The sequence below is a fragment of the Salmo salar genome, chromosome ssa13, assembly GCF_905237065.1.
Source record: "Salmo salar chromosome ssa13, Ssal_v3.1, whole genome shotgun sequence".
Lineage (NCBI taxonomy): Eukaryota > Metazoa > Chordata > Actinopteri > Salmoniformes > Salmonidae > Salmo > Salmo salar.
In genome coordinates, this window is record NC_059454.1 from 48,068,037 (window position 1) to 48,083,489 (window position 15,453).

Here is a 15,453-nt window from a genome sequence, read left to right on the forward strand (position 1 = left end):
AACAGGTTACTACTCTGGCTCAGAAACTAGAATATGCATATTATTAGTAGATTTGGATAGAAAACACTTTAGTTTCTAAAACTGTTTGAATGGTGTCTGAGTATAACAGAACTCATATGGCAGGCAAAAACCTGAGAAAAAAAAATCCAACCAGGAAGTGGATTGTAGTTTTTCAAGACTGGGCCTATTCAGTATACAGTGACTTAGGGTTCAATTTGCACTTCCTAAGGCTTCCACTAGATGTCAACCGTCTTTAGAACGTGTTTCAGGCTTTTGCAGTCAACAGAGAGCGAACAAGACCTCCTGGAGTCTGATGACCGAGAGAATGACAGGTCACAATTACACGTATTCACCTGAGGTAGCTGTGTTCCAAAACGTTTTTCAAGACACTGGAATCGTCCGGTTGGAATATTATTGAAGTTCTACGTTATTCTGTTGGGGCTAGGGGGCAGTATTTGCACGGCCGGATAAAAAAAAAACGTACCCGATTTAATCTGGTTACTACTCCTGCCCAGTAACTAGAATATGCATATAATTATTGGCTTTGGATAGAAAACACCCTAAAGTTTCTAAAACTGTTTGAATGGTGTCTGTGAGTATAACAGAACTCATTTGGCAGGCCAAAACCTGAGAATATTCCTTACAGGAAGTGGCCTGTCTGACGATTTCTTGCCCTCCTTGAGCATCTCTAACAAATACAGGGGATCTCTGGCATGACGTGACACTTCCTACGGCTCCCATGGGCTCTCAGAAGGCGGGAAAAAGCTGAACGATGTAATTCCATCCCCAGGCTGAAACACATTAGCGTGTTTGGCAAGTGCTCTATCAGAGGGCCATTAGACTGAGGCTCGTGCATGAGGGGATAGCATGCTTTTACTTTCACTCTCTTTGTAATAAAAAACGATTTCCCGGTCGGAATATTGTCGCTTTTTTACGAGAAAAATGGCATAAAAATTGATTTTAAACAGCGGTTGACATGCTTCGAAGTACGGTAATGGAATATTTAGAAGAAAAAAAATATACGAAATGCGCCATGCTCGTCACCCTTATTTACCCTTTCGGATAGCGTCTTGAACGCACGAACAAAACGCCGCTGTTTGGATATAACAATGGATTATTTGGGACCAAACCAACATTTGTTATTGAAGTAGAAGTCCTGGGAGTGCATTCTGATGAAGAACAGCAAAGGTAATAACATGTTTCTTATAGTAAATCTGACTTTGGTGAGTGCTAAACTTGCTGGGTGTCTAAATAGCTAGCCCTGTGATGCCGGGCTATCTACTGAGAATATTGCAAAATGTTCTTTCACCGAAAAGCTATTTTAAAAATCGGACATAGCGAGTGCATAGAGGAGTTCTGTATCTATAATTCTTAAAATAATTGTTATGTTTTTTGTGAACTTTTATCCTGAGTAATTTAGTAAATTCACCGGCAGTGTTCGGTGGGAATGCTAGTCACATGCTAATGTAAAAAGCTGGTTTTTGATATAAATATGAACTTGATTGAACAAAACATGCATGTATTGTATAACATAATGTCCTAGGGTTGTCATCTGATGAAGATCATCAAAGGTTAGTGCTGCATTTAGCTGTGGTTTGGGTTTATGTGACATTATATGCTAGCTTGAAAAATGGGTGTGTGATTATTTCTGGCTGGGTACTCTGCTGACATAATCTAATGTTTTGCTTTCGTTGTAAAGCCTTTTTGAAATCGGACAGTGTGGTTAGATTAACGAGAGTCTTGTCTTTAAAATGGTGTAAAAGTCATATGTTTGAAAAATTGAAGTTTTTGCATTTGAGGTATTTCAATATCGCGCCACGGGTTACACTGGCTGTTAAGTAGGTGGGACGCAAGCGTCCCACCTAGCCCATAGAGGTTAAAGGCCCTAAAGATTGATGTTTTACAATGTTTGACATGTTTCAACGAACGTAAATATATAACTTTTTGTCGTGAAATTTTCGGCGCGCTTCTTACATTTGGAGTAGCTTAATGAACGCGCAAACAACATTATTTGGACATAAATTATGGACTTTATCAAACAAAACAACATTTATTGTAGACCTGGGATTCCTGGAAGTGCCTTCTGATGAAGATCAAAGGTAAGTGAATATTTCTAATGCTATTTATGATTTTAGATGACTCAAATGGCGGGTATCTGTATTGCCTGGTGTATTTTTCTGAGCACAGTACTCAGATTATTGCAAAGTGTGCTTTCCCAGGTGAAGCTTTTTTGAAATCTGTCACAGCGGTTGCATAAAGGAGATGTTCATCTATAATTCTTTGAATAACAGTTTAATATTTTGTCAACGTTTATGATGAGTATCTTTGTATATTGTTGTGCTGATTCACCGACCGTATTGGAGGCAAAATATTTTCTGAATGTCACATGCCAATGTAAAATGCTGTTTTTGGATATAAATAGCAACTTTATCGAACAAAACACACATGTATTGTGCAACATACTGTCCTAGGAGTGTCATCTGATGAAGATCGTCAAAGGTTAGTGCTTCATTTCGCTGGGTTTTATTGACACGTCCTTGCTTGGAAAATGGCTATGTGATTATTTTTGTCTATGCACTCTCCAAACATAATCTAATGTTTTGCTTTCGCTGTAAAGCCTTTTTGAAATTGGACAATGTGGTTACATCAAGGAGACGTGCATCTTTAAAATGGTGTAAAACAGTCATATGTTTGAGAAAGTTGAATTATGACAATTTGTTATTTTATAATTTGCCGCCCTGATATTTCATTGGCTGTGTCCCGCAAGTGGGACGCTACCGTCCCACCTAGCCCATAGAAGTTAATGTGAGTCTGGAAGGAGAGTTTAGAGTCTAACCAGACACCAAGGTGTTTGTAGTTGTCCACATATTCTAAGTCAGAACCATCCAGAGGAGTAGTGATGATAGACAGGCGTGCAGGCAGCAATTGGTTGAAGAGTATGCATTTAGTTGTACTTGCATTTAAGAGCAGTTGGAGGCCACGGAAGGAGTGTTGTATGGATTTGAAGCTTGTTAAGTGTCCAAAGAAGGGCCAGAGGTATACAGAATGGTGTCATCTGCGTAGAGGTGGATCAGAGAATCACCTGCAGCATGAGCGACATCATTGATATACAGAGAAGAGTCAGCCGGAGAATTGAACCCTGTGGCACCCCCATAGAGACAGCCAGAGGTCCGGACAACAAGCCCTTCGATTTGACACACTGAACTCTGTCTGAGTAGTAGTTGGTGAACCAGGTGAGGCAGTCATTTGAGAAACCAAGGCTGTTGAGTCTGCCGATAAAAAATGTGGTGATTGACAGTCGAAAGCCTTGGCCAGGTCGACGAATACGGCTGCACAGTACTGTCTTTTATCGATGGCGGTTATGACATCCTTTAGGACCTTGAGTGTGGCATTTGGTGCACCCATGACCAGCTCGGAAACCAGATTGCATAGCGGAGAAGGTATGGTGGGATTCGAATTTTGCAGCTCTTTCAGAACATCAGCTGTCTGGATTTGGGTGAAGATGAAATAGGGGAGGCTTGGGCAAGTTGCTGTGGGGGGGGGTGCAGAGCATGGCCAGCCGTAGAAAAATGCTTATTGAAATTATTGATTATTCGTGGATTTATCGGTGGTGACAGTGTTTCCTAGCTTCAGTGCAGTGGGAGGTGCTCTTATTCTCCATGGACTTTACAGTGTCCCAGAACTTTTTGGAGTTTGTGCTAGAGGATGCAAATTTCTGTTTGAAAAAAACTAGCCTTTGCTTTCCTACCTGCCTGTGTATATTGGTTCCTGACTTCCCTGAAATGTTGCATATCGCGGGGTGATTCGATGCTAATGCAATACACCACAGGATGTTTTTGTGCTGGTCAAGGGCAGTCAAGTGTGGAGTGAACCAAGGGCTACATCTGTTCTTAGTTCTACATTTTTTGAATGGGGCATGCTTATTTAAGATGGTGAGAAACACTTTTAAAGAATAACCAGGTATCCTCTACTAATGGGATGAGGTCAATATTCTTCCAGGTTACCTAGGCCAGGTCGATTAGAAAGGCCTGCTCGCTGAAGTGTTTTAGGGAGCGTTTGAAAGTGATGAGGGGTGGTCGTTTGACCGCGGGCCCATTAGACTCAGGCAATGGGGCAGTGATTGCTGAGATCCTGGTTGAAGACAGAGGTGCATTTAGAGGGCAGGTTGGTCAGGATGATATCTATGAGGGTGCCCATGTTTACGGATTTGGGTTGCACCTGGTAGGTTCCATGATAATTTGTGAGAATGAGGGCATCAAGCTTAGATTGTAGGACGGCCAGGGTGTTAAGCATATCCCAGTTTAGGTCACCTAACAGTACGAACTCTGAAGATAAAATGGGAGGCAACGAATTCACATATGGTGTCCAGAGCACAGCGGGGGCCTGAGGGGTGTCTATAACAAGCGGCAACAGTGAGAGACGTATTTTAGAAGTAGAAGCTCGAACTGTTTGGGCACAGACCTGGATAGCACGACAGTTCTCTGCAGGCCGTCTCTGCAGTAGATTGCAACTCCACCCCCTTTGGCAGTTCTATCTTGGCGTAAAATGTTGTAGTTGGGGATGGACATTTCAGAATTTTTGGTGGCCGAACTGAAGCATGCAGACTAGAGGTCGACCGATTAATCGGAATGGCCGATTTCAAGTTTTCATAACAATCGGTCGGTATTTTTGGCCACCGATTTGCCAATTATTATTTTTTTTTACACCTTTATTTAACTAGGCAAGTCAGATTAAGAACACACTTATTTTCAATGACGGCCTAGGAACGGGGGTTAACTGCCTTGTTCAGGGGGGATTCGTTTTTGCAACCTTCCGGTTACTAGTCCAACACTAACCACCTGCCTTACATTACACTCCACGAGGAGCCTGCATGGCTGACTACCTGTTACACGAGGGCAGCAAGAAGCCATGGTAAGTTGCTAGCTAGCATTAAACTTATCTTATAAAAAACGATCAATCTTAACATAATCACTAGTTAAACTAGTAATATCATCAACCACATGTAGTTATCTAACGTGTCCTGCGTTGCATAATCGATGCGGTGCCTGTTCATTTCTCATCGAATCACAGCCTACTTCGACAAACGGGTGTTGATATAACAAGCGCATTTGTGAAAAAAAAGCACTGTCGTTGCACCAATGTACCTAACCATAAAAAATCAATGCCTTTCTTTAAAATCAATACACAAGTGTATATTTTTAAACCTGCATATTTAGTTAATATTGCCTGCTAACATGAAATTGTGTCACATCTCTAGCGTTCATTGCGCGCAGAGTCAGGGTATATGAAACAGTTTTGGCCTTCTGGCGAACTAATTTGCCAGAATTCTACGTAGTTATGACATAACATTGAAGGTTGTGCAATGTAACAGGAATATTTAGACTTAGGGATGCCACCCGTTAGATAAAATACGGAACCGTTCCGTATTTCACTGAAAGAAAAGTTGTTTGAGATGATAGTTTCCGGATTCGACCGTATTAATGACCTAAGGCTCATATTTCTGTGTGTTTATTATAATTAAGTCTGATTTGATAGAGCAGTCTGACTGAGCGGTGGTAGGCACCAGCAGGCTCGTAAACATTCATTCAAACAGCACTTTCGTGCGTTTTGCCAGCAGCTCTTCATTGCGCTGTTTATGACTTCAAGCCCATCAACTCCCAAGATTAGGCTGGTGTAACCGATGTGAAATGGCTAGCTAGTTAGCGGGTGCGCGCTAATAGCATTTCAAACGTCACTCGCTCTGAGACTTGGAGTAGTTGTTCCCCTTGCTCTACATGGGTAACGCTGCGTCGAGGGTGGCTGTTGTCGATGTGTTCCTGGTTCGAGCCCAGGTAGGAGCGAGGAGAGGGACGGAAGCTATACTGTTACACTGGCAATACTAAAGTGCCTATAAGAATATCCAATAGTGAAAAGGTATATGAAATAATTATCGTATAGAGAGAAAGTCCTATAATAACTACAACCCAAAACATCTTACATGGGAATATTGAAGACTCATGTTAAAACGAACCACCAGCTTTCATATGTTCTCATGTTCTGAGCAAGGAACTTAAACATTAGCTTTCTTACATGGCACATATTGCACTTTTACTTTCTTCTCCAACACTTTGTTTTTGCATTATTTAAACCAAATTGAACATGTTGCATTATTTGAGGCAAAATTGATTTTGATCTATTATATCAAGTTAAAATAAGTGTTCATTCAGTATTGTTGTAATTGTCATTATTATAAATAAAATAATCAGTATCGGCGTTGAAAAAAAATCATAGTCGGTCGACCTCTAATGCAGACGCCTTACGTCTAAGAGCTTCCACCAACATTTACACATTCTTTTCAAAATTCTTCACGCTCTGTCAAATTGGTTGATCATTGCTAGACAACTATTCAGGTCTTGCCCTAGATTTTCAAATAGATACGTCATAACTAACTTGGTCACTCAGGAACATTCACTGTCCTCTTACATTTTAGTCATTTAGCAGACGTTCTTATCCAGAGCGACTTACAGTAGTGAATGCATACATTTCATAAATGTTTTTCTCCGTACTGGTCCCCCGTTGGAATCGAACCCACAACCCTGGCGTTGCAAACACTATGCTCTACCAACTGAGCTACACGGGTACGCAACGCTAGTGTAGATTTGGCCTTGTGTTTTAGGCTCTGCTGAAAAGTGAATTTGCCAGTGCTTTGCACTATTATGTTTCTTTTCTATCCTGAAACTACCTAGCCCTTAACAATGACAAGCATACCAATAACATGATGCAGCCACCACTATGCTTGAAAATACTGAGTGGTACTCAGTAATGTCTTGTATCTGCCGCAAACAACACTTTATTCAGGACAAAAAGCAAATTACTTTACCACATTTTTTGCAGTATTACTTTAGTGACTTGTTGCAAACAGGAAGCATGTTTTGGAATTTTATATTCTCTACTGGCTTCCTTCATTTCACTCTGTCAATTAGGTGAGTATTGTTGAGTAACTCTGAAGTTAGTCCATCCTCAGTGGTTTCCTTCCTCTCTGGCAACTGAGTTAGGAAGGACGCCTGTTTCTTTGTAGTCACTGGTTGTATTGATACACCATCCAAAGTGCAATTAATAACTTCACCATACAAGGTCTGCTTTTTTTTTACCCATCTACCAATAGGTAGCCTTCTTTCCAAGCCAATGGAAAACCTCCCTGGTCTTTGTGGTTAAATCTGTGTTGATAATTCACTTCTTGACTCAGGGACCTTACAGATAATTGTATGTGTGGGGTACGGAGAGGAGGTAGTCGTTCAAAAATCATGTTAAACACTATTGCACACAGTGTCCATGTGATAAGCAAATATTGACTCCTGAATTGTTTAGGCCTGGCATAAAAGGGGTTGAATACTTATTGATAAAAACTAAAATAAAAAATAAATGAAAAAAAAATAAATTCTGGTTTATAATGAATTAGTAACATTTTCAAAAAAAATATTCCACTTTAACATTATGGGGTATTGTGTGTGTGTGGCAGGCAATCTAAAAGTAAATCAATTTTTTATTAAGGCTGTAAAACAAAATGTGAAAAGTCAAGGGGTTTGAATACTTTCTGAAGGCACTGTATGTTAGGTCCTAGGCCCATAACTGCTATGATTTGATGGTAACAGACTATAACAGGAACTTGTTACAGCCTTTGTAGATCAAATACAGCAAGAGTGAACATGTTCTGAAGCCCAAAACTTTGAACATAAGTTGGCCACAAACTCAAATTAAAGGGCTCATTTGTTTGACGGTTGTTCGTTTGTTTGATGCACTAGTATGCCAAATCCTTATTATTTACAAGCCTAAATTCACACAGCATACATTTAAATACATACACCGAGTGTACAAAATAGGAACACCTGCTCTTTCCATGAGACTGAGCAGGTGAATGCTATGATCCCTTATTGATGTAACCTGTAAAATCACTTTCAGAGGAAAAGACGGGTTAAAGACTTTTTTTAAGCCTCGAGACAATTGACACATTGTATGTGCCATTCTGAGGGTGAAGGGTCAAGGCAAATAATTAAGTGCCTTTGAAAAGTAGTAGGTGCCTGGTGCACTGGTGTAAGTGTGTGAACTGCAACGCTGCTGGGATTCACGCTCAAGTATCCCGTGTTTGTCAAGAATGCTCCCCCACTAGGGATGGGCATGAGTAATCGAGAAGGTCGTCAAATCTCTTTAACCAGAGATCACATTTTGTTCAAATACTGTAAAACCATTTGTTCGTAATTGATGTCCTGAAGAAAACATTAACGTGCTTTGACTCCACTGTTCCAGTTGGGACAACAAAAAAGAAACCAAGCATCAGTTCTGCTCCCAACATTTCCTTTCCCCTTCATGTCTCACTCAATTGCGTTCTGACCACACACACACACGCGCACACACACGCTTTTATAGGCATTTACTTCTGTATCTACCTGATGGGATGCACGAGCAAAATTCCTTGTCAAATGACGACAGTTAACAACATTCAAAATGGACTGGTGAACTGAAGGAAATGAACAGATTCAAATTAGTAGATTAGGCTATTTCAGCTAGAGCGGAACCACCGAGTGCTGAAGCGAGTAAAAATAGTCTGTTCTCGGTTGCAACACTCAAGCAACGTCAGCATAAGAACTGCTTGTTGGGAGCTTCATGAAATGGGCTTCCATGGCCGAACAGCCGCACACAAGCTTATGATCACCATACGCAATGCCAAGCGTCAGCTGGGGTGGCGTAAAGCTTGCTGCCTTACACTCTGGAGCAGTGTAAACGCGTTCTCTGGAATGATTTTATTTAACTGACTTGCCTCGTTAAATAAAAGGTTAAGAACAAATTCTTATTTACAATGACGGCCTACCCCAGCCAAACCCAGATGACACTGGCCGCCCTACGGGACTTCCAATCATGGCCGGATGAGAAACAGCCTGGATTCGAAACAGGGACTGTAGTGACGCCTCTTGCATTGAGATGCAGTGCCTTAGACCGCTGCGCCACTCGGGAGCCCCCGAGATGATGAATCACGCTTCACAATCTGGCAGTCCGATGGACAAATCTAGGTTTGGTGGATGCTAGGAGAACGCTACCTGCCCGACTGCATAGTGCCAACTAAAGTTTGGAGGATGAATAATGGTCTGGGGATGTTTTCATGGTTCGGGCTAGGCCCTTAGTTCCAGTGCTACATCATACAATGACATTCTAGACGATTCTGTGCTTCCAACTTTGTGGCAACGGTTTAGGGAAGGCCCTTTCCCTGTGCACAAAGCAAGGTCCATACTGAAATGGTTTGTCGAACGGTGTGAAAGAACTTGACTGGCCTGCACAGAGCCCTGACTTCAACCACATCGAACACCTTTGGGATGAATTGGAACACCGACTGAGACAGGCCTAATCGCCCAACATCACTGAATGATGTTCAACAAGCAGGTGTCTACATACTTTTGGTCGTATTTCATCTCCACTTTCTACCATCAAAAGGACCAACAGCGTGACTCCACATTTACTTCAATATGATAGTTATTATCAATATTTGCGCATAAAGGCGTTTTCACTGCCATTTCTAGCAATTTAACCAACAAAGACTCCACCATGTTCAAGAAATTGTCTGCATTTGTAAAATTGTAGCGAAACGTCCCGTTTCCTGGTATGACTTTACTCATGAAAAAACGGTGGATGGAACGTGGTTGCAGTGATGCATATTTAGCAATTCGTTGCTAGATTTAGCAACTTTTCAGACTACCCTGGCAACTTTCTTTTCAAACCGCATCTAGCATCAAATTTAGCTACTTTTAAAAATGTATTTGGAACTTTTAGCAACTTTTGAAAAGTGATTCAAATGCTAAAATGCATGCATTTTCCCTCTAAATGACACAAACGATTTTCTCTGTCACAACACATGCCTGGCGGCAAAAGTGCATTGTGAGTGACGTCAGCAGAAGGCGCTCAGCTCGTGCACATGTAACAGTGTAGGCTCTCTTCGCCCCAACCCGGGCTCGAACCAGGGACCCTTGCACACATCAACAACTGACACCCCACGAAGCATCGTTACCCATCGCGCCACAAAAGCCGCGGCCCTTGCAACGCAAGGGGAAACCCTACTTCAAGTCTCAGAGCGAGTGACGTCACTGATTGAAACGCTATTAGCGCGCACCACCGCTAACTAACTAGCCATTTCACATCGGTTACACACAGGCAGCAGCAATTTCAGAAAATTGCAAATCATTGTTGGCTGACAGCAGCAGTAGTACAGGTTCAACGAGCCAAACCCAATGAATATAGTTGGTCACGAATGTTTGATCTTGAACAGAACTTACAACATCAATCAACATGTCTCAATCAAAATTGTACAGCCAGAAGAACAGAAGAGTGGGAGTCTACCTGAACAAATGTCAAATCCTATTTTTCGCTGAGATGGCCAGTCAATTTGAGTAACGTTATTGTGTATTCGACGTAATGACGCAGCTTTACGTTATCACGCAATTACATAACGTCATTTAGCAGCTTTTAGCAACAAATCAACCTGCCTCTAGCAACTTTCCCTGAAAATTAGTTGGCAACACTGCGTCGTTGTAGGAACCTAGTGTCAAAATAAAAATGTGGTTGAAGCGTTTCCATTACCCATTTAGGTAAATTGCGCATTAATACATTGAAGACAGGCCTGCATGCCCTCCCACCTATGTCTCAGGTAGCCCTCAAAAGCCTTCATGGATAAAATGTAAGAATTTACTAACATTTGACATTCTAATTCCCATGTGCCATTATGAAACTTGCACTCCTGTAGACATGAAATAATTGGATGGTGAAACTTGCTTCCAACCAATCACACAAGCAAAGTAATTCCGCAATTGTTAAATATCAGGACAAGGATCCTGCAAATCATTTTTATAGTTGAAAAATACATTTAGCAGGCAGACGTTTCGAAATAGTTCTACATGTGGGTGGAGTGGCGCTTCATAGTTACGTTTTGACGTCACCATCCGCGTGTACCTTAAATTATTAGTTAAATAAAGGTTCAATAAAATACCGTTTCCATTGTCGTCGCAAAGACAAATTCGACAAGGGAAATCGACCCGTCTAACGGATATACAATTGTTGTCGATCTTAAAATGTCTCATCTGCGGTTTCCATAACACAAGGCGCAAATCATTTTTTTGCGACGTTGCTTTTGTCGAATTAACCTGGTCAATGGAAACCTGCCTGCTGTTGGCACCGTCGGAACGCGAGTAGTGACTTGATTGAAGCCACTTTTTCAGTAAAGGTACACTTACATTTTTACAAACCTTGTCATACAGTCAGTTATTCATTATCAATGCGAACATGTTTAAAACGTCTTAGCCTATACATTCATGTAATCTACTCACTCCATCTCTGCTTGAAGTTTTCTAATCCATGTCTTTTTCGAGTCCTCGTCACCTCTCCACTCATAGCTCTCACAGGTATCAAGGTTGAGCGTCTTATCTCCTGGACTGCTTGTCGTTTCTCAAATTATTTATCAACCCCATTCATCCTGGTAGCACAAGGAGACTAGTCGCACAAGTAACGCATGCTGTTGATCAATGTTCACGGGTTGGTTTCTCTGGAAATTGGAGATGAACGCACCAAACTGTACAATGCGCGGAGCCAATGGTTCGATCAATTGTCAGTTTCTCACGTGGATGTGCTTCATCTGATACAATTACGCCACCAATGCATAACTATTCCTTTGATAACTAGAATTACAGCTAATTTCATCTGGTGAGTCAAGATGACAATAAAATATAATTGCTATAGGCGAGATTGTGATGTTCTCCAGGATTTCATTATGTAAGCTGTTTGTCTTGCATATGCTTTTTAAAAAGCTTTTACAGATGCTTTCTGTGACACTAAAGCTCCTCCCAATGAGGTAATCAACTACTAATCATCAAGCACATCACCTGAAATGCAAATTATTCAGGACTCAAGTAATTATGCTGAAGGTTTTTGAAGGAAATTGTAAGCAGACAAACATATTTCATCCCTAATAAATCGGTCTTTAAAACTTTTCTTGGATATCCTTTTTTGTTTTCAGTGCAGTTATGTAGGACAGCTCATAACTATTAATTAGCCTTTACAGTACTGACAAAATAAACGCAACATGTAAAGTGACATAAAAGATCCCAGAAATATTCCATATGCACAAAAAACATATTTCTTTCAGATTTGGTGCACAAATTTGTTAACATCCCTGTTGGTGAGCATTTCCACTTTGCCAAGATTATCCATCCACCTGACAGGTGTGGCATGTCAAGAAACTGATTTAAACAACATGAGCATTACACAAGGCCACTCAAATGTGCAGTTTGTCACACAATACAATGCCATGTCTCAAGTTGAGGAGCATGCAATTGGCATGCTGACTGCAGGAATGTCCTCCAGAGCTGTTGGCAGAGAATTTATTGTTCCTTTCTCTGCCCTTGGAGACCAGTCGTTTTAGAGAATTTGGCAGAACATCCAACCAGCCTCACAACTGCAGACCAAGCGTTGTATTGGAGAGCGGTTTGCTGATGTCAATGTTGTGAACAGCGTGGCCCATGATGACGGTGGGGTTATAAACTCAGCAAAAAAACCATCCCTTTTTCAGGACCCTGTCTTTCAAAGATAATTCGTAAAAATCCAAATAGTTTCACAGATCTTAATTGTAAAGGGTTTAAACACTGTGTCCCATGCTTGTTCAATGAACCATGAACAATTAATGAACATGCACCTGTGGAATGGTTAAGACCACCTTGAGCTAGCCACGAGCTAGGCCCATATACCAGCTAATTCTAGGTCTACAATACCTCTTTTGCCAATTTGCCTGGACCCTTTGTTGTCGACACGGAGCCCCGCCAATCCATCACTACTGGTCTGCCGACATGGTCACCCGATGTGGTCTCAACGGGCTTTTCCGTTGCGATGACGCCAAAGACCCATCTTCTTGCCCTGGCCCGCTAGCTTTCTAAGCGCCGTGTCTCCGACTCGCCTAGCGTAGTACTGACTACTGAACGGCTCCCTGACTCACCTATTGCTGTTCTTTGGACCCTATGATCACTCGGCTACACAGCTAATGGCCCCTGGACTGTTTCAATAACACTGTACCTCATTTTGTTTATCTGTCGGCCCCAGCCTCGAACTCAGGTCCTGTATGTACCTAACTGACCCGCTCTGCCCATTCATCGCCATTTACCCGTTGACGTCTTAGCTCTCCTGATCAACACCTGTGACTGCTTTATGCCTCTCTCTGATGTCAATATGCCTCACTCTAATGTCAGTATGCCTTGTCTACTGCTGTCTCAGCTAGTCCTTATTGTTTTATTTCACTGTAGAGCCCTCAGTCCTGCCCACCTTGCCTTAGATAGCTCTTTTGTCCCACCCCCCACACATGCGGAGACCTCACCTTGCTTAACTGGTCCCACCAGAGACGACCACCAGCCATATCCTTATCCTACTCCTCTGTTCCTCTGGTGATGTAGAGGTTAATAATCCAGGCCCTGTAGACCCCAGTACCACACCTATTCCCCAGGCGCTATCATTTGTTGACTTCTGTAACCGTAAAAACATTGGTTTCATGCATGTTAACATCAGAAGCCTCCTCCCTAGGTTTGTTTTATTCACTGCTTTAGCACACTCCACCAACCCTGATGTCCTAGCCGTGTCTGAATCCTGGCTTAGGACGGCCACAAAATTCTGAAATTTCCATCCCCAACTACAACATTTTCTGCCAAGGTGGCAACTCCGCCCTCTTTGTTCTACTTCTAAAAATCCACCTTTCCAGAAATAAGTCTCTCACTGTTGCCGCTTGCTATAGACCCCCCTCAGCCCCCAGTTGTGCCCTGGACTCCATACGCAAATTGATGCCCCCCATTTATCTTCAGAGTTCGTACTGTTAGGTGACCTAAACTGGGATATGCTTAACACCCCAGCCGTCCTACAATCTAAGCTAGATGCCCTCAATCTCACACAAATTATCAAGGAACCTGCCAGGTACAACTCCAAATCCATAAACACGGGCACCCTCATAGATTTTATCCTGATCAACCTGCCCTCTAAATACACCTCTGCTGTCTTCAACCAGGATTTCAGCGGTCACTGCCTCATTGCCTGCGTCCATACTGGGTCCGCTGTGAAACAACTACCCCTCATCACTGTCAAACGCTCCCTAAAACACTTCAGCGAGCAGGCCTTTCTAATCGACCTGGCCCAGGTATCCTGGAAGGATATTGACCTCATCCCGTCAGTAGAGGATGCCTGGTTATTCTTTAAAAGTGCTTTCCTCACCATCTTAAATAAGCATGCCCCATTCAAAAAATGTCGAACGAAGGACATATATAGCCCTTGGTTCACTCCACACTTGACTGCCCTTGACCAGCACAAAAACATCCTGTGGCGTTTTGAATTAGCATCGAATAGCTCGCATGATATGCTCTTTTCAGGGAAGTTAGGAACCAATATACACAGGCAGTTAGGAAAGCAAAGACTAGCTTTTTCAAACAGAAATGTGCATCCTGTAGCACAAACTCCAAAAAGTTCTGGGACACTGTAAAGTCCATGGAGAGTAAGAGCACCTCCTCCCAGCTGCCCATTGCCTGAAGCTAGGAAACACCGTCACCACCGATAAATCCACGATAATCGAGAATGTCAATAAGCATTTTTCTATGGCTGGCCTTGCTTTCCACCTGGCTACCCCTACCCTGGCCAACAGCTCTGCACCCCCCGCAGCAACTTGCGCAAGCCCCCCCACTTCTCCTTCACCAAAATCCAGATAGCTGATGTTCTGAAAGAGCTGCAAAATCTGGACCCCTACAAATCAGCTGGGCTAGACAATCTGGACCCTCTCTTTCTAAAATTATCCTCCGCAATTGTTACTAGCCTGTTCAACCTCTTTCGTATCGTCTGACATCCCTGAAGATTGGAAAGCTGCCGCAGTCATCCCCCTCTTCAAAGGGGCAGACACTCTAGACCCAAACTTTTATAGACCTATATCCATCTTGCTCTGCCTTTCTAAAGTCTTTGAAAGCCAAGTTAATAAACAGATCACCGACCATTTCAAATCCCACCGTACCTTCTCCGCTATACAATCTGGTTTCCGAGCTGGTCATGGATGAACCTCAGCCACGCTCAAGGTCCTAAACAATATCATAACCGCCATCGATAAAAGACAGTACTGTGCAGCCGTATTCATCGAACTGGCCAAGGCTTTCGACTCTGTCAATCACCGCATTCTTATCGGCAGACTCAACAGCCTTAGTTTCTCAAATGACTGCCTCGCCTGGTTCACCAACTACTTCTCAGACGGAGTTCAGTGTGTCAAATCAGAGGGCCTGTTGTCCGGACCTCTGGCAGTCTCTATGGGGGTGCCACAGGGTTCAATTCTCGGGCCGACTCTTTTTTTTTATGTATATATCAATGATGTCGCTCTTGCTGCTGCTCTGATCCACTTCTACACAGATGACACCATTCTGTATACTTCTG

The 15,453-nt window shown here is 42.4% G+C and overlaps 1 protein-coding gene across 3 annotated transcripts in view; it reads right to left on the reverse strand.

Annotated features, from left to right (window-relative positions):
- LOC106566937 (DENN domain-containing protein 2D) overlaps positions 1-15,453 on the reverse strand; it is a 49,759-nt gene that overhangs the window by 26,653 nt on the left and 7,653 nt on the right. Inside the window, exon 1 of one of the 3 annotated variants that reach the window (XM_014135598.2) lies at positions 11,346-11,823. The exons of 1 other annotated variant lie outside the window; for it this stretch is intronic. In XM_014135598.2, the coding sequence (XP_013991073.1) occupies positions 11,346-11,409 (64 nt within the window). In that variant the 5' untranslated portion in view covers positions 11,410-11,823. Of the gene's footprint in view, positions 1-11,345; positions 11,824-15,453 lie in introns of those variants that run through there. One more of the 3 variants, XM_045693347.1, reaches the window with a different exon arrangement.